The sequence below is a fragment of the Ranitomeya imitator genome, chromosome 4 (genome assembly GCF_032444005.1).
Source record: "Ranitomeya imitator isolate aRanImi1 chromosome 4, aRanImi1.pri, whole genome shotgun sequence".
Taxonomy (NCBI): domain Eukaryota; kingdom Metazoa; phylum Chordata; class Amphibia; order Anura; family Dendrobatidae; genus Ranitomeya; species Ranitomeya imitator.
The window spans coordinates 278,712,158-278,730,951 of record NC_091285.1 but is presented as its reverse complement, the minus strand read 5'-3'; the positions used below and the strand labels follow the sequence as shown (position 1 = coordinate 278,730,951).

At 41.2% G+C, this 18,794-nt stretch overlaps 1 protein-coding gene across 18 annotated transcripts in view; it reads right to left on the bottom strand.

Moving 5' to 3' along the window:
- The window catches only part of GRIP1 (glutamate receptor interacting protein 1), an 859,437-nt gene that overhangs the window by 53,260 nt on the left and 787,383 nt on the right, over nucleotides 1-18,794 (bottom strand). For 10 of the 18 annotated variants that reach the window (XM_069764654.1, XM_069764663.1, XM_069764650.1 and 7 more), the window contains 4 exons: nucleotides 16,462-16,614; nucleotides 10,107-10,293; nucleotides 7,737-7,882; nucleotides 7,007-7,087 (listed from right to left, as the gene is read on the bottom strand). In XM_069764654.1, the coding sequence (XP_069620755.1) occupies nucleotides 7,007-7,087; nucleotides 7,737-7,882; nucleotides 10,107-10,293; nucleotides 16,462-16,614 (567 nt within the window). Of the gene's footprint in view, nucleotides 1-7,006; nucleotides 7,088-7,736; nucleotides 7,883-10,106; nucleotides 10,294-16,461; nucleotides 16,618-18,794 lie in introns of all 18 variants that reach the window. The other 8 variants (XM_069764651.1, XM_069764661.1, XM_069764646.1 and 5 more) reach the window with 1 other exon arrangement.

Genomic DNA, 18,794 nt, shown 5'->3' with positions numbered 1-18,794 from the left:
GCTTGAATATATCAATCACTTTTCTTGGGCACTGTGGCCCATTCTCTGAAGGGCCCGCGATGCCAAAATTCTTGGACATAACCGTATTAATGTCCCATAATGACTGTATCAACTTTGTATTGATGCAGATAATTCTGGTGGATTAAGTGTTATATTGGAATGCTCTTTTTGTTTAAAATATAATAGGTTGGACACCATTTTTATTATTGCGACAGAATGAGTTCTTTTTATTCATTAGGGATGGCGAGCGCACGGAGAGCTATAGGAGGGGGGACACAAGCATTGTGGTCCCGTTCTCGTACTGTATGCGGTGAGGTAACACCTTATCTATATATGCGGTGTGGTTTCGCCGTCACATTGCATGAGCATATGCATTGGCCCCCTAGATAGGAGGGGTTATAATTATATCTGCGGTGCTTTTTTCACGCCGCTAGTGCATGCGCAGTGGCTCGTGCAGTGTGTGTGGGTGATGGAGCATGGATGCCTGCGATTTGTATGGGCTTCCATGTCGCACCGCTCGCGCATGCGCAGTAGACTCTGTGAAGTGTAGCTCTCGTACATGTGGGGAACCGCTCAGCGGTGAAGTAACCGGATGTGTTGTAACCGGAAGTCATCAGACCCGGCGCCGGCAGCGTGCGTTCCACATGGTGAAATGCGATATTCCCCACTGAAACGCCATCAATGAATACACATGTAGCTTAGAGGTGAGTGCCAGAAACATGTGGACATTGAGTATGCACGTGTCACATGCGGGCGGTGAACCTCGGGCCTCATGCGTTAAGGATAATTAACCCCTTTACCCCCAAGGGTGGTTTGCACGTTAATGACCGGGCCAATTTTTACAATTCTGACCACTGTCCCTTTATGAGGTTATAACTCTGGAACGCTTCAATGGATCCTGGTGATTCTGACATTGTTTTCTCGTGACATATTGTACTTCATGACAATGGTAAAAATTCTTTGATAGTACCTGCGTTTATTTGTGAAAAAAACGGAAATTTGGCGAAAATTATGAAAATTTCGCAATTTTCCAACCTTGAATTTTTATGCAATTAAATCACAGAGATATGTCACACAAAATACTTAATAAGTAACATTTCCCACATGTCTACTTTACATCAGCACAATTTTGGAACCAAAATTTTTTTTTGTTAGGGAGTTATAAGGGTTAAAAGTTGACCAGCAATTTCTCATTTCTACAACACCATTTTATTTTAGGGACCACATCTCATTTGAAGTCATTTTGAGGGGTCTATATGATAGAAAATACCCAAGTGTGACACCATTCTAAAAACTACACCCCTCAAGGTGCTCAAAACCATATTCAAGAAGTTTATTAACCCTTCTGGTGCTTCACAGGAATTTTTTGAATGTTTAAACAAAAATGAACATTTAACTTTTTTTCACAAAAAATTTAATTCAGCTCCAATTTGTTTTATTTTACCAAGGGTAACAGGAGAAAATGGACCCCAAACATTGTTGTACAATTTGTCCTGAGTATGCCAATACCCCACATGTGGGGGTAAACCACTGTTTGGGCGCATGGCAGAGCTCGGAAGCGAAGGAGCGCCATTTGACTTTTCAATGCAAAATTGACTGGAATTGAGATGGGACGCCATGTTTCGTTTGGAGAGCCCCTGATGTGGCTAAACATTGAAACCCCCCACAAGTGACACCATTTTGGAAAGTAGACCCCCTAAGGAACTTATCTAGAGGTGTGGTGAGCACTTTGACCCACCAAGTGCTTCACAGAAGTTTATAATGTAGAATCGTAAAAATAAAAAATCATATTTTTTCACAAAAATTATCTTTTTGCCCCCAATTTTTTATTTTCCCAAGGGTAAGAGAAGAAATTGGACCCCAAAAGTTGTTGTACAATTTGTCCTGAGTACGCTGACACCCCATATGTGGGGGTAAACCACTGTTTGGGCGGATGGGAGAGCTCGGAAGGGAAGGAGCGCCGTTTGACTTTTCAAAGCAAAATTGACAGGAATTGAGATGGGACGCCATGTTGCGTTTGAAGAGCCACTGATGTGCCTAAACATTGAAACCCCCCACAAATGACACCATTTTGGAAAGTAGACCCCCTAAGGAACTTATCTAGAGGTGTGCTGAGCGCTTTGACCCACCAAGGGCTTCACAGAAGTTTATAATGCAGAGCCGTAAAAATAAAACAAAATTTTTTTCCCACAAAAATTATTTTTTTAGCCCCCAGTTTTGTATTTTCCTGAGGGTAACAGGAGAAATTGGACCCCAAAATTTGTTGCCCAATTTGTCCTGAGTGCGATGATACACCATATGTGGGGGGAACCACTGTTTGGGCACATGGGAGGGCTCAGAAGGGAAGGAGTGCCATTTGAATGCAGACTTAGATGGAATGGTCTGCAGGTGTCACATTGCGTTTGCAGAGCCCCTAATGTACCTAAACAGTAGAAACCCCCCACAAGTGACACCATTTTGGAAAGTAGACCCCCTTAGGAACTTATCTAGATGTGTGCTGAGCACTTTGACCCACCAAGGGCTTCACAGAAGTTTATAATGGAGAGCCGTAAAAATAAAACAAAAATTTTTTCCCACAAAAATTATTTTTTAGCCCCCAGTTTTGTATTTTCCCGAGGGTAACAGGAGAAATTCGACCCCACAATTTGTTGTCCAATTTGTCCTGAGTGCGCTGATACCCCATATGTGGGGGGGAACCACTGTTTGGGCGCATGGGAGGACTCGGAAGGGAAAGAGCTCCATTTGGAATGAGGACTTAGATGGAATGGTCTGCAGGTGTCACATTGCATTTGCAGAGCCCCTAATGTACCTAAACAGTAGAAACCTCCCACAAGTGACACCATTTTGGAAACTAGACCCCCTAAGGAACTCATCTAGATGTGTTGTGATAGCTTTGAACCCCAAAGTGTTTCACTACAGTTTGTAACGCAGAGCCGTGAAAATTAAAAAGAAAAATCTTTCCCCCCAAAATTATTTTTTAGCCCCCAGTTTTGTATTTTCCCGAGGGTAAGAGGAGAAATTCGACCCCAAAAGTTGTTGTCCAATTTGTCCTGAGTACGCTGATACCCCGTATGTTGGGGGGAACCACCGTTTGAGCGCATGACAGAGCTCGGAAGGGAAGGAGCGCCATTTGGAATGCAGACTTAGATGGAATGGTCTGCAGACGTCACATTGCGTTTGCAGAACCCCTAATGTACCTAAACAGTAGAAACCCCCCACAAGTGACCCCATATTGGAAACTAGACCCCCCAGGGAACTAATCTAGATGTGTTGTGAGAACTTTGAACCCCCAAGTGTTTCACTACAGTTTATAACGCAGAGCCGTGAAAACAAAAAAATCTTTTTTTTTCCCACAAAAAATATGTTTTAGCCCCGAGTTTTGTATTTTCCCAAGGGTAACAGGAGAAATTGGACCCCAAAAGTTGTTGTCCTATTTGTCCTGAGTACGCTGATACCCCATATGTTGGGGTAAACCCCTGTTTGGGCACACGGGAGAGCTCGGAAGGGAAGAAGCACTGTTTTACTTTTTCAACGCAGAATTGGCTGGAATGGAGATCGGACGCCATGTCGCGTTTGGAGAGCCCCTGATGTGTCTAAACAGTGGAAACCCCACAATTATAACTGAAACCCTAATCCAAACACATCCCTAACCCTAATCCCAACAGTAACCCTAACCACACCTCTAACCCTGACACACCCCTAACCCTAATCCCAACCCTATTCCCAACCGTAAATGTAATCTAAACCCTAACTGTAACTTTAGCCCCAACCCAAACTGTAGCCCTAGCCCTAACCCTAGCCCTAACCCTAATCCTAACCCTAGCCCTAACCCTAGCCCTAACCCTAGCCCTAACCCTAACCCTAGCCCTAACCCTAGCCCTAACCCTAGCCCTAGCCCTAGCCCTAACCCTAGCCCTAGCCCTAATGGGAAAATGGAAATAAATACATTTTTTTTATTTTTCCCTAACTAAGGGGGTGATGAAGGGGGGTTTGATTTACTTTTATAGCGGGTTTTTTAGCGGATTTTTATGATTGGCAGCCGTCACACACTGAAAGACGCTTTTTATTGCAAAAAATATTTTTTGCGTTACCACATTTTGAGAGCTATAATTTTTCTATATTTTGGTCCACAGAGTCATGTGAGGTCTTGTTTTTTGCGGGACGAGTTGACGTTTTTATTGGTAACATTTTCGGGCACGTGACATTTTTTGATCGCTTTTTATTCCGATTTTTGTGAGGCAGAATGACCAAAAACCAGCTATTCATGAATTTCTTTTGGGGGAGGCGTTTATACCGTTCCGCGTTTGGTAAAATTGATAAAGCAGTTTTATTCTTCGGGTCAGTACGATTACAGCGACACCTCATTTATATCATTTTTTTATGTTTTGGCGCTTTTATACGATAAAAACTATTTTATAGAAAAAATAATTATTTTGGCATCGCTTTATTCTCAGGACTATAACTTTTTTATTTTTTTGCTGATGATGCTGTATGGCAGCTCGTTTTTTGCGGGACAAGATGACGTTTTCAGCGGTACCATGGTTATTTATATCTGTCTTTTTGATCGCGTGTTATTCCACTTTTTGTTCGGCGGTATGATAATAAAGCGTTGTTTTTTGCCTCGTTTTTTTTTTTTTTTTTCTTACGGTGTTTACTGAAGGGGTTAACTAGTGGGCCAGTTTTATAGGTCGGGCCGTTACAGACGCGGCGATACTAAATATGTGTACTTTTATTGTTTTTTTTTTTTTATTTAGATAAAGAAATGTATTTATGGGAATAATATTTTTTTTTTTTTTCATTATTTTGGAATATTTTTTTTTATTTTTTTTTACACATTTGAAATTTTTTTTTTTTAACTTTTTTACTTTGTCCCTGGGGGGGACATCACAGATCAGTGATCTGACAGTTTGCACAGCACTCTGTCAGATCACTGATCTGACTTATAGTGCTGCAGCCTTCACAGTGCCTGCTCTGAGCAGGCTCTGTGAAGCCACCTCCCTCCCTGCAGGACCCGGATCCGCGGCCATCTTGGATCCGGGGCTGGAGGGAACAGGGAGGGAGGTGAGACCCCCGGAGCAACGCGATCACATCGCGTTGCTGCGGGGGGCTCAGGGAAGCCCGCAGGGAGCCCCCTCCCTGCGGGAAGCTTCCCTGTACCGCCGGCACATCGCGATCATCTTTGATCGCGGTGTGCCGGGGGTTAATGTGCCGGGGGCGGTCCGTGACCGCTCCTGGCACATAGTGCCGGATGTCAGCTGCGATAGGCAGCTGACACCCGGCCGCGATCGCGGCGCTCCCCCCGTGAGCGCCGCCGATCGCGCTGGACGTACTATCCCGTCCATGGTCATAGGGGCCCACCCCACATGGACGGGATAGTACGTCCGATGTCAGAAAGGGGTTAATTAATCCACACCTGCTGAGCGCCGGATGCTGTTTGCTGATTGGTGATGGCTCAGCAGGTAATCAAGGAGAGGACATATTAGCTTGATATCTGAGAGATGTCGCTGTAGTTTCCACCCAGGAGAGAAAGTATTGATGGCTGGGTATTCCATCATACAGACCGCTACCTGACCTTCAGATCCCCTGATGAGTTCCTTTTCCAGGAATGAAACGCGTAGGGAGGTGGTCCTGAGTAAGAGATGGTCTATGGAGTGTGATACTGAATTTTCTGAATCCTCCTGAATGACTGAGTGGTGGCGTGCACCCTGTGTATGGCTTCTTCAAGAACGGGTGAGACTGTTCCATACTATGTGGTGCACTGTTTGTGACTTTTGCAGATACAGTTGATAATATTGTTTTGAGGTGATACCTCTGAGCAAAAGCACATAGGTACAAAGAGCAGCATTATTGTATATACCCTCCTTCAGCTGTGTTTCTGGAGCCCTGGGTAGGGATATGCTAGCAGGAAAAGCAGTTTTTAACTTTGATTTTTTTTCTGCTTTAAGTACCGTTTTGTCTTTTCGATTTTTCTTGGATAACTGTCTGACCAACTGTTGGTATTTTACCTGTTTGTCTATGTGTGTCGGGTTATGTCATTTTTAACTAGTATATTAAATGTTATGTTTTAGGTCCCCTTATTTTGCTATTTATATTTATAATTTTTGGGCACCCTTGGCTTGTATAAGTATTGTGGTTGGCCTCCACCATTTTGCTTATTTTTCTTTTTTTTTTTTTTTTTTTATGGTTCCTCCTCCCCATCCTTGTATGCATGGCTCCTTAGTCCCATACTTGTAAGCATAGCTTATTCCAATTCTTGTATGCATGGGCTCCTTATTCCCATCCTTGGCTGCATGGCTCCATATTCCCATCCTTGTATGCATGGCTCCTTATCCCCATTCTTGTATACATGGCTCCTTATTTCCATCCTTGCAAGCATGGTTCCTCATCCCTATCCTTGTATATATGGCTCCCATGAGAAAAGCATATAACAAAAATCCTACTTATATTTCCTGCGCGCCCTTGCAGCATCTCATTCCGGCTTCCAGCAGCTCCAGCCGCCATGCGATCACATGTCCCCGCTCATTAAGGGAATTAATATTCACTTCTCTCCACGCCTATGGGAGTGGAGAGAGGTGAATATTCATTACCTTAATGAGCGGGCACCGTGAGAGCCTGGCAGCTGCTGGAAGTCGGCGGCTGCAGCTGTAACTGTGTGCGCTATAAGAGAAATGACTATTCATTGCCAGTGCAGTCAATATTAATTTCTCCTTTAATTAGTGGGGGGTGGGGTTTAATACTTGCCTGTACTATTGATTTATTTAAAATTTCATGAAATGACAGTGACCACTTAACAAATGATGGAGTTGGGAATATGAGGCACATAGTTTGTGAATGACTGATTTCTAGTTATGGAATTAAGGCTAGGATTTATAAGCCTGAGATCATATTGAAAATAACTTGTCAGCCTGCAATGATTTTCAATCGATGTGTTCTAGACAGATTATTAGGTTGTGAATAGAGATTGATTGGAAGGTAATGTGAATCTATTGTCAATATATTTACTTACAGCTAATGGTGATGCCAAGTTCCACATTGTGTTTCTTTGGTAGTTTAACATGGAATGTCCCACTGCTTGGTATCACAGACTCTAAGGTAGAGGAAAAAAAGACTGTCAATAATCACATTTCTACTCCTAATAGTAAAAACAACTGTAGCTGTATATATTCCATCATCACCATACAAGAAAAAGTACCCTGGCCAGTAATGGTGAAATGTCACCTTTTTTGGTTCCCTGATTTATGGGTTACGTGAAAGCTTACTAAAAAATTACACCCAAGATTGCTGCCCTTCATTAGCTCTTATAAACCCATAAATAGAGATGAGCGAACCCGAACTGTAAAGAGAGATCCCTAGCCCTTACTATGACCATTTTACCGCAGAAAAGTGACATCTATTGGGTTTGGGTAGAGTTCTGGTCTCCTAACCGAACTTTGGACTAAAGTTCGCTCCAACCCCAACATTGACAGGTCCGCTCATCCTTACCCATAAATAATACGTATATTTGTTATGTCCACCTATACTCAACCAATACTGATCAGGCCAAAAGCACCAAAGTGTACAAAACAATTACCTAATCTAGGCCCAACGTCCTAGCAATAAGACGCCTTAACCCTTGCCTATACTATGGCTTATGATCACTCCTAGGCTACATACATGGCTCATAGAGCACTTACATAGTTTACCACAGTCCCGTAGGATGTCTCCTCAATAAACATATTAATTGCTAAGCAACTAACCTGCAACATCAAATTCTATTTCCAGGGTGACTTTCCCAGCAATAGTTGCATCTCTTAGCAGTTGATTGGCCTCCTCGAAGGTGCTGTCCTCCGTCTGAACCCCATTTATCGCCATCACTCGATCTCCTACCTGTATAACTCCACATCTATGAGGACATATATATATTTATTAATAAATTATAAGAATATTAACAGGGGACTTACATAGAGTATAAGTGAAATGTACAGTCTAGTGCGTAAAGGGACCCACTGTGTGGATTTCCCCATGTAAGAAAAAGAAAAGCCGCAGCCCCCCCCAAATCTGTATATAAAGCAACCTGTGAGTTTTGGATGCGTGTAAAATGTCCTAAAGAGGTAATTAATAATTCACGAGCAGTATTTTCTTGGGATGTGATCAGAGCCAACACATAGTGCTGACTGATGAAAGCTCCCCAATGGAAGGGAGAATATTAGAGACCTCAATGTGGCAGCCCCTCTCAGCGCATGTTCGCTTTTGTAATTAATATAGCCTGAGGCCCCCCGATGGAAAAGCCTGCATGATAAAGCCTCTGGAACTTGTTAATCTTCTCATACCAGATCAAGAACATGATATTTTATTGTCAGGACAGAAATTTCATTATGTGCTGCACGCAGAGTGAATGATCCTGCATAATTTATTACGAGCCAAGAAAAGTATTACAAACAAAAAGCTTTGATAAATTTGCTGTCCGGAAAAAAAAGAGAGAATTTTACTCAAACAGTAGCGAGAAAGGAAGCCGCTCTGTACCCGTTCACATAGTCATTGGGGGAAGCAAAGGCTCCAGTGAGCGGGAAAATAGCCTGGATGTTTGCAATAGACGCATTCACACATGCCAATTTCACACCGCGGGCACCTTCAGTCCAAGCATGAATATTAATCCCCGCCGTGTATACACCGACACTGTAAAGACTAGCGCCACTCCGGCTTTGAAGCAGTAGAGCGCGGCTCCCTGGGGACATGCAGATTTGACTTTTTTGGGGGTAGATGTAAAGTTTATGTTCTCCTACACAGGCTGCATTTAGGTAATTATTAACATGAAGAAAGGAGTTTACATATTGTCACTACATGGCATACGATACAGCGCTTGCCTCAAATAACGAATCTCACAGACCTCATTTATCAAAACAGGGGCATGGAAAACATTTTTTTTCTCTAAATGCATAAGGCAGCCTCAGAAAACAATGAAGCATGCAGCGCACATTATCGGGGCTCTACTAGTATGGCAACAATGGAGAACATTTACTAACGCCGGTCGTCTTCTATTGTCCTAATACAATGTGCAGACTGTTAGCGGGTCTCCTGGCCCAGACTGAGTAGCCGCATACATGCATGAGACTGAGGCTATGCTCACATGTCCAGTAATCATCAGTTAGGGCTCGCTCACACTTCCGCAGAAATCGGCGGAACAGATATTGCACACGGACCAATGTTATTCAATGAGGCCATGCAGGTCTGGGGATTTTCACAGCTGTATTCGGCATGAAAAAAACAACGCAGCATGCTGAGATTTCACCCGAAGTCGGACAATGCGGGAAAAACATCACATGCCATACGAACCATCAGTATCACATCAGATTTTTACGAATACATTACAATTCAGACATTCAGTTTTCTTCTTATATAATATGCACAATTCCATATACTAAACAAAATTCTTTAGTTTTCGAAAAATTCTGACATTTTCTAAAGAGTCTGACACCTCTTAATGAATCACGAGCGTCTAACTTGTGGCGTGCATTGCACCAGAATTCTTTCTCCAGTCAGAGACTAGAGTAAGATTTCTAATGACGGCAACACCACATCATGAGTTGCCTATTTTGGCAAAACCGGCAAAAAAATGGCGTGGCAAAATATTTTTAGCAACTTTGAGTTGTGTAAAAATGTTGGGACTTTTCAACACATTTTACGCCAGAATTGCTTTTATGAATTGGGGCCTATCTGTCGCTTTCACTAAAATCAAGAGGTTCTGCCTCGAAACCTAATCTGTTTAGGCAGTCCAAGTTCTCAAACTCTGGTGACAGTATTAGACAAAAACACGCAGTAGGGGTGTATGCAGATTAATTTATTAGATTTGCATTAACCCATTCCCATGGTTTACTTTTCAATGCCTGTGATACTTGTAATATCTAACTGGTGTCGTGAGTGAAAACATGTGGGCACAGCTTAGCAAATTTTTGTTAATTCTTAGTTAGGAAATCAAAAAAACATGTTTATAGTACCAAGAATTAATTTGTCTACATTAGGTTCCCTGAAAGAAAAAAACATTACTATTTGTAGAACATATATGAGTATAGAAGCTAAAAGGACTATAAAATAAACCATATCGGCCACCAAAACACTTTTTAACTCACCTTTCAGCTGGACTGTCAACATCAATGTAGGAAATTAAGGGTGGAGAAGACAAAGTCTCCGTGGCAAACACACTGCCCTGAAGTTGTATACCAAATCCTACTATGGGGTCAGCAGTCAGCACCACTTCTGTACTTTCTGTATGGACGACCTGTCCTGCCAAACCAACCGTACTGGATGCCAGGGACACTGCAATGGCCAACATCAGAAAAAAAAAAATCAGTATATACAATTTTCCTAACCAGTAGGAAAATACATTTCTAATAATAAAAATGAAACATTACTCAAGAAGAAAAATATTATTGTTTTTCTCATACAAACAGATGGACAGTGAATAGAATGGCTGTCACAATGCCAGAGCTAACAGCTGGTAATGCTTAGAGAAGAATTTGGGATTACTTGTGGGGACAACAGTTCTCACAGGGGACTGTGTGTTATGGCAAATACATAGGGAACAAGGACCCGGCCAATGAGGACTTTCAGCCTTACAGGTCTATACCCCGGTATGAACAGCCGCCATTCATCCCAGCAATGCAATGGGTGGGACAGCATGACCAACAAAGTTTCCCTTGTAAAATGACGCTGTTCATAAAGGATATCTTGATGTCCATTTTTGCTATCAAAGCAATACAATCAGGAGGTTGATTTTGAGATTCATCCTACAAATAATTCACTGTATGTTTCAATTTATTGCTCTAGTAGTGGGGCCTTGAGGTCAATAGTATGAGGATCATTAATAACATCTGAGATTCAACGGTGGAGAAATGTTGCAATTTAAATGTATCATCATCTCATATAGGATCTCCATGATTAGGTCTCCATACGCCCTACAGATAACGTGCCTGAAATAACTCACCAAGACATCCTTCTCCATCCATAGGAAGAGCTCAGAGATTATAATTAACAAGTCATATCATTTATTGTTTAACAGAAAATATTTCAGAACAAACGAGCGGCTTCGGTGAAATCGGCACGTACAGTTTACTCAAAATGGGTCATGATGAAAAGTCAATTAGCCAGGCAATAGCAACTAATTGAGAACATGCTGTAAATGGAACTTGCTCAATTTATTTAACCAAGTCCTCTTCTTAACTGATTAGTCATTACCAATAATCACAGTGAGGGTTTGTAAATGGAGAAAGGCTCTGTTCACACTGGAGTCATGGCGGCCATTTTCATAAGATCCATAATAGGTATCATGGATCAGTCATTAATCCTTGAGGTATTCCGGTACACCGAGTTTCCTATGCTGAACTGGACACAGGATGTAATCATGACTGCAGAGTGGAAAAACGTAGCTTCTCCATTGTAAAGATATTGGCATTCAAAATATCTGTTATTTAATGAGTTAATTTTTGTTCCTATCCCAGTATCTAGTAGGTGCAATAATAATAATATTAGCGAACACGTCGAATTAGAAATGTAGTATAATTCTTCTGATTAGTTATATCACTTATCCTATGTGCAAGGCATTACAGTAGCTTTTGTATGGTTACGACCACTCATATAGTGACAGTTAGTTGTTAGTGGCTGTAACCATGGATACCATGGAATGTAATAGTTTGGGCACCCCTTGTCAAATTTACTGTTATTGTGAACAGTTAAGCAAATTGAAGATTAAATGATCTCTAAAGGGCCTAATGTTAAAGATGACACATTTCCTTTCCTTTAGGAAAATATATATATATATGCAGTACAGACCAAAAGTTTGGACACACCTTCTCATTTAAAGATTTTTCTGTATTTTCATGACTATGAAAATTGTACATTCACACTGAAGGCATCAATGAATTAACACATGTGAAATTATATACTTAACAAAAAAGTGTGAAAGAACTGAAATTATGTCTTATATTCTAGTTTCTTCAAAGTAGCCACCTTTTGCTTTGATGACTGCTTTACACACTCTTGGCATTCTCTTGATGAGCTTCAAGAGGTAGTCACTGGAAATGATCTTGCAACAATCTTGAAGGAGTTCCCAGAGATGCTTAGCACTTGTTGGCCCTTTTGCCTTCACTCTGCGGTCTAGCTCACCCCAAACCATTTCTATTGGGTTCAGGTCTGGTGACTGTGGAGGCCAGGTCATCTGGCGTACCACCCCATCACTCTCCTTCTAGGTCAAATAGCCCTTACACAGCCTGGAGGTGTGTTTGGGGTCATTGTCCTGTTGAAAAATAAATGATGGCCCAACTAAACGCAAACTGGATGTAATAGCATGTCGCTACAAGATGCTGTGGTAGCCATGCTGGTTCATTATGCTTTCAATTTTGAATAAATCCCCAACAGTGTCACCAGTAAAGCACCCCACACCATCACACCTCCTCCTCCATGCTTCACGGTGGGAACCAGGCATGTAGAGTCCATCCGTTCACCTTTTCTGCGTCGCGCAAAGACACGTGGTTGGAACCAAAGATCTCAAATTTGGACTCATCAAACCAAAGCACAGATTTCCACTGGTCTAATGTCCATTCCTTGTGTTCTTTAGCCCAAACAAGTCTCTTCTGCTTGTTGCCTGTCCTTAGCAATGCTTTCCTAGCAGCTATTTTACCATGAAGGCCTGCTGCACAAAGTCTCCTCTTAACAGTTGTTGTAGAGATGTGCCTGCTGCTAGAACTCTGTGTGGCATTGACCTGGTCTCTAAACTGAGCTGCTGTTAACCTGCGATTTCTGAGGCTGGTGACTCGGATAAACTTATCCTCAGAAGCAGAGGTGACTTTTGGTTTTCCTTTCCTGGGGCGGTCCTCATGTGAGCCAGTTTCTTTGTAGCGCTTGGTTTTTGCCACTGCACTTGGGGACACTTTCAAAGTTTTCCCAATTTTTCGGACTGACTGACCTTCATTTTTTAAAGTAATGATGGCCACTCATTTTTCTTTACTTACCTGATTTTTTCTTGCCATAATACAAATTCTAACAGTCTATTCAGTAGGACTATCAGCTGTGTATCCACCAGACTTCTGCACAACACAACTGATGGTCCCAACCCCATTTATAAGGCAACAAATCCCACTTATTAAACCTGACAGGGCACACCTGTGAAGTGAAAACCATTCCCGGTGACTACCTCTTGAAGCTCATTAAGAGAATGCCAAGAGTGTGTAAAGCAGTCATCAAAGCAAAAGGTGGCTACTTTGAAGAACCTAGGATATAAGACATAATTTCAGTTGTTTCACACTTTTTTGTTAAGTATATAATTCCACATGTGTTATTTCATAGTTTTGATGCCTTCAATGTGAATGTACAATTTTCATAGTCATGAAAATACAGAAAAATCTTTAAATAAAAAGGTATGTCCAAACTTTTGGTCTGTACTGTATATATTTTCATCACAGCTTGTAAAGGCTTTTTGTAGCCTGACAAGAGTCTTTCAATTCTTGTTTAAGGGATTTTCATCCATTTTTCCGTGCAAAATTCTTCCAGTTCTGTGAGGTTCGTGGGTTGTCTTGCATGCACTGCTATTTTGAGGTCTGGCCAGAGATTTTCAATGATGTTAAGATCATGGGACTGTGAGAGCCATTGTAAAACCTTCAGCTTGCACCTTTTGAGGTAGTCTATTGTGGATTTTGACGTGTGTTTAGGATAATTATCCACTTGTAAAAACTATCCTCTTTTTAAGATCAGCTTTTATATACATCGTGTTATGTTTGTATGAACAATTTGTTGAAATTTCATTGAATCCCGTCTTCCCTTTACCCATGAAATGTTCCCTGTGCCATTGTCTGAAACACAACCCCAAAGCATGACTTGAACCACCCCCATGCTTACTGGTTGTCTATATGTTCTTTTCCTGAATTTCTGTGTCCTTTAATCTCCACACATACCTCAGAACTCTTTGGCCATAATGATCAATTTTAACCTCATCAGTCCACAGGTTACCAAAATGCATCAGGCTTCTTTAGATATTCTTTTGCATACTTCTGATACTGAATTCTTCTGATGACTCCTCCATGAAGACCATATTTGTGCAGGTATCTCTGAACACCAGAACAATGTACCACAACTCCAGAGACTGCTAAATCTTTCTCAAGGTCTCTTGCAGTCAATTGAGGTTCTTATTTGCCTGTCTAGCAATCCTACGAGCAGCTCTTACTGAAATTTTACTTGGTCTTCCAGACTTTATCTTGACCTCCACTGTTCCTGTTAAATGCCATTTCTTAATTACATTTCGAACTGTGGAAAGGGCAACTTGAGAACACTTTGCTGTCTTCTTATAGCCTTCTCCTGCTTTGTATGCCTCCATTATTTTTAATTTTCTGAGTGCTAGGCAGCTGCTTAGAAGAACCCATGGCTGCTGTTTGTTTGGCACAAGGTTAGAGGAGGCGGGTTTTTATAATGCTGGGAAATTTGCATCACCTGGCTTTTCCTAATGATGATAGTGAACAAGCCAACAAGCAATAACCCTAACAGGCTAGTTAAGATCTGAAGCCTTGGTCAAAGTTATTTGAGCACACAAATCTCCAAGGGTGCCCAGTTTTTGCATCAGCCCATTTTCCTTTTTGAAATCTTTAAAATGTAAAAAACAACAACATATATATTTTTATCCTAAAATACAAAGTAAATGTGTCATCTTTAACTTTAGGCATTTTAGAGGTCATTTAAACTTTAACTTGCTTAACTGTTCGCAATAACTGTAATTTTGACCAGAGGTGGACAAACTTGTACATGCCACTCTATTTAAACTACTGCAATGCCCTGCACATGATACATTTCTAATTTGAGTTATTTGCTAATATAATATTACTACACCTACTACAAATTGGAATAGGATCTTGGAGATGAGAATACCCCTTTAAGTTCAAGTGAGTGTTATCAGACAGATTTCACTGTGGGCGTGGACCTATGTATGATGCTGACCAATCATAAGCAGACAGCAACACGCAGGAAAAAGAACATGCCACACAATAGCTTAGAGGTTTCTCAGTGTGTGAGTTGTAATCACACTTATGTCAGCTGTAATCACAGCAATTAGTACTCGCTGTGCAGTGAGAGCATACAATTATCACATCTCACACAGGAGCAGTCTGTTCAGGACTATTCCTGTGTGAGACATATTCCTACATCCTGCTCTGACCTCACTGTAGAGTGATTACAAGTTGAATACAAAAATGTGATCTCCAGATAGACAATGTGGGGGAGGAGCAGTACAGCAGAGGAGAGCTGATAAAAGGGTTTGCAGTATAACACAACTAAACGCAGCTGTGCTGCCCCTCTTCCCTCAGAGACCTTATCTGAATGGTGCTGGTCATCAGTGCTTTCTAATCATGCAGGAGGTGAGACCAGGTGCTCAGGCCTGTATTATTACATCACACACACCGAGAAACTTGCTGTAAGCTATAGCAAAGGCGTTTTCTTTTTCTGTTGTGTTGTTGCTTGAGTATGACTGGTTAGCATCATTACACGCCTTCAGTGAAACTCTGGTAACACACACTTGGACTTAACAAAAGTTAAATCATTAGGTGTTAAATACTTTAAATGTTAAATGCCAATATCTCCTCAATGTAGAAGTGAAAGTGAAAAAAGAAAACAAATAAAAACCCTTTAATTCCGCTTTGAAGCCCCTATTACATCATGTGTCCAGTTCAACATGAAAACGTTGGTGAAAGGTCCTCTTGAAGTATAGAATGAAATGTGTTTTCCATTAGTTACTAAAAGGGGTTGTCCAGGACTTAAATATTGATGTCCTATAAGCTGTTTCCACCTCCTGTTTCAGATGCGTCTACACATAGCCAAAACACTACGGCCGGGATACGGTTTAGTATGTATTCCTAGTTACTGCAGCTTAGCTCCTACTGATCAGTTGGAATCCAATTGCACAATCCACTTGTTGATGTGTATGAGGGAGTCATAAGAGATGGCTGTCAGATGTACAAGCTTTCAGCCATCAGTTATTACAGTTATTAGCATTAATCCTTGTAATGCAGACACCTAACTGAAGTTGAAAAAAAGTCATCATGACATATGGCAACTATGTTCGGTGATGGTAGTCTATGGGTGGGTATTACTGGAGGTATGGAGAGGGCAAACAAAGAAAAGAACGGTGCAGTGCAAGGCAGCATTGTACATGGTGCAAAATGACGTTTTAACACACCCAGACACAAAAAAATCACAACTAAAATCAGACGCTTATGCTCAAAATAAAAAAAAGGTATGAAGCTAATTGTTTTGCAATTTAAAAAAAAAAACATGTTATTGATGGATTTAGACAAATTTCAAGTCACCGACAAGCCCTTTAAATTAATCCTGAATGAGATTTATCAAAGTACAAGATTTTCCAATGTAATCTTTGCAGTAATAACAGTTACAATGTATAGTACCCTTATAATATACTGTAGAAAAGGAAAGCGTTGTGAAGCAACTTACATGAACTTTTGAAGTCCTTCTTCTTCATTCGCCTTCTCATTAGCGTTCCTCGTGGACTGGTAGGGTACAGACTGCGAGGTAGAGTCCCCGTGTTGAGCGAGCTTAGGCTGTATGCACTCATGGAGGTAGGAGAGAAGGATGAAGATACCAATGCTGCTGTAAGAAAGAGTACACATAGTATACCACACTCGGGGCAATCGAGGATCGGGAACTGCATGTAGGGATTGGTAGGAGCCTTAAAGGGAACCAGTCACGTTGCACATACAGTCCGATCTGTATACAGCGTAGATGTTGAACAGACTAATCTATAGGTTTCTTGGAAAAGATTCCGTACAAATTGTATTTTATGTATTGAAATCCTTGGTGTATAAGTATGCATTATTACAGTGGGCCGCCCTACTTTGTGATTGACAGCTACCTCTGCATGCACAGACATACGGAAAAGACTGTCCATCACTGAATAGGACCACCCACTGGACTCAAAGAATTCAATAAATAAAATGTACTTTTTTGGGAAACTTTTCCCTAATAAAAATATACACCAATCTGATCAGCATCATCGCCTATAAACTTCCTGCAGAAGACCAGATACCATTTTCAACATGACTGGTTCCTGTTAAATATTTGGTATGACAAACTGTTCTACTAGAAGCGTGAATTTTGTTGAGAAAGCATTATTGGACACTGCATTACGTTTCAGAATGATTTAGTCATTTTACTACATTTTATATGTGTTTCTTAATTTGTTTTACTCGAAGGGAAGAGAAAACCAGATGTTTCCACTTTAGCTATATAATGATTAATAGAAAGAGATGTACTCAATCAGAAATCATTCGGAGTCTCCAGAATGTAACGGCTATGGCAATTTACTAAGCACTATTCATTTGACATGCTTTTACATTCATAATTGATCTTCCACATAGGTAAATGATGTTTGCAACCATTTTGCACTTCATATCTACAAAGTAATTTATCTAATGTATCAGTAAAAAACATCAGCGAGCAACAGAACTGGAATAAATGTGCTCTGATCTATGGACACATACACAAGCTACTATTGCAGGAATACTTATGGATACACAACACAACTTGTCCATAATGATGACAGTCAGACATGGGTGAAAGACAAGAAAAAGGACAAAAAAGTTAATGTCTTAATATTTTCATTTTCAGATCATTATGATCCACACTTCATTTAATAATGCTACACTGCCTAGAAGATGTGTTAAATTATATTTGGTATTCATCCGTTACCTAGATGCGTTATTACCCAGTTACCTTTCCTGTAAGGGAGTGGACCCACTCAATTCTTCCAAATAACAAGTGTTCCTTGGGCATCCTTATCAGTGATTACTAACTCTAAGGGAACCGTCACACAGTGGCATTTTGATCGCTACGACGGCACGATCCGTGACGCTCCAGCATCGTAACAATATCGCTCCAGCGTTGTAGACTGCTGTCACACTTTGCAATGTATGACGCTGGAGCGATAATTTCATGACGTATGTGCGATGTAGAAGCCGTTGGTTACTATGCGCACATCGTATACAATATCGTGCACACCTTTGTTACACCATGCGATCATGCCGCCACAGCGGGACACTAGACGACGAAAGAAAGTTTCAAACGATCTGCTACGACGTACGATTCTCAGCGGGGTCCCTGATCGCAGGAGCGTGTCAGACACAGCGAGATCGCTGGAACGTCACGGATATATCGCTGGAACGTCACGAATCGTGCCGTCGTAGCGATCAAAATGCCACTGTGTGACGGTACCCTTACAGTTAGGCTACAGTCACACATCCGTTTCAGTTTTTACACCTGTGTAAAATGGACTGTTTATTTTTCTAATATGTCATCTATTTTACATCCATTTTATTTCTGATCTTATTTTAAAAACTGAAGGAGGTAGAACAACTGAGTATGAGCATTTTTTTATCCACTGACTTTGCAATAGATCAGTTAAAAATGGGTGAGTAATAGACACTAAAATAAAAAGTATGGGGCTGATTCATCAAGACTGGCCTAGTGCACGCTTGTGCTACACAAGTCGTGCTGTAGTAGAAAGTGCCAAAATTCATAAAGAGGTGCATGCCACCTAATGAAGCTGGAGTCTCTTCTGAGTGGCGTGCGCCACGTCATTAACGCTCCTCTAGTTTCTGGTGTACAAAATTACGACACTTTTGATGAATTTGATGAGCGAGTGTGGCCGCACCACAGTTCCATGCATTTTTGGAGAGCTGATACAGACTTCAAACTGGCGTGAAAATGCCACAATTGAAAATAATTGGGACTTTGTAGAGCTTTTATGTAAAGTTTGATCAGTTGGCCCC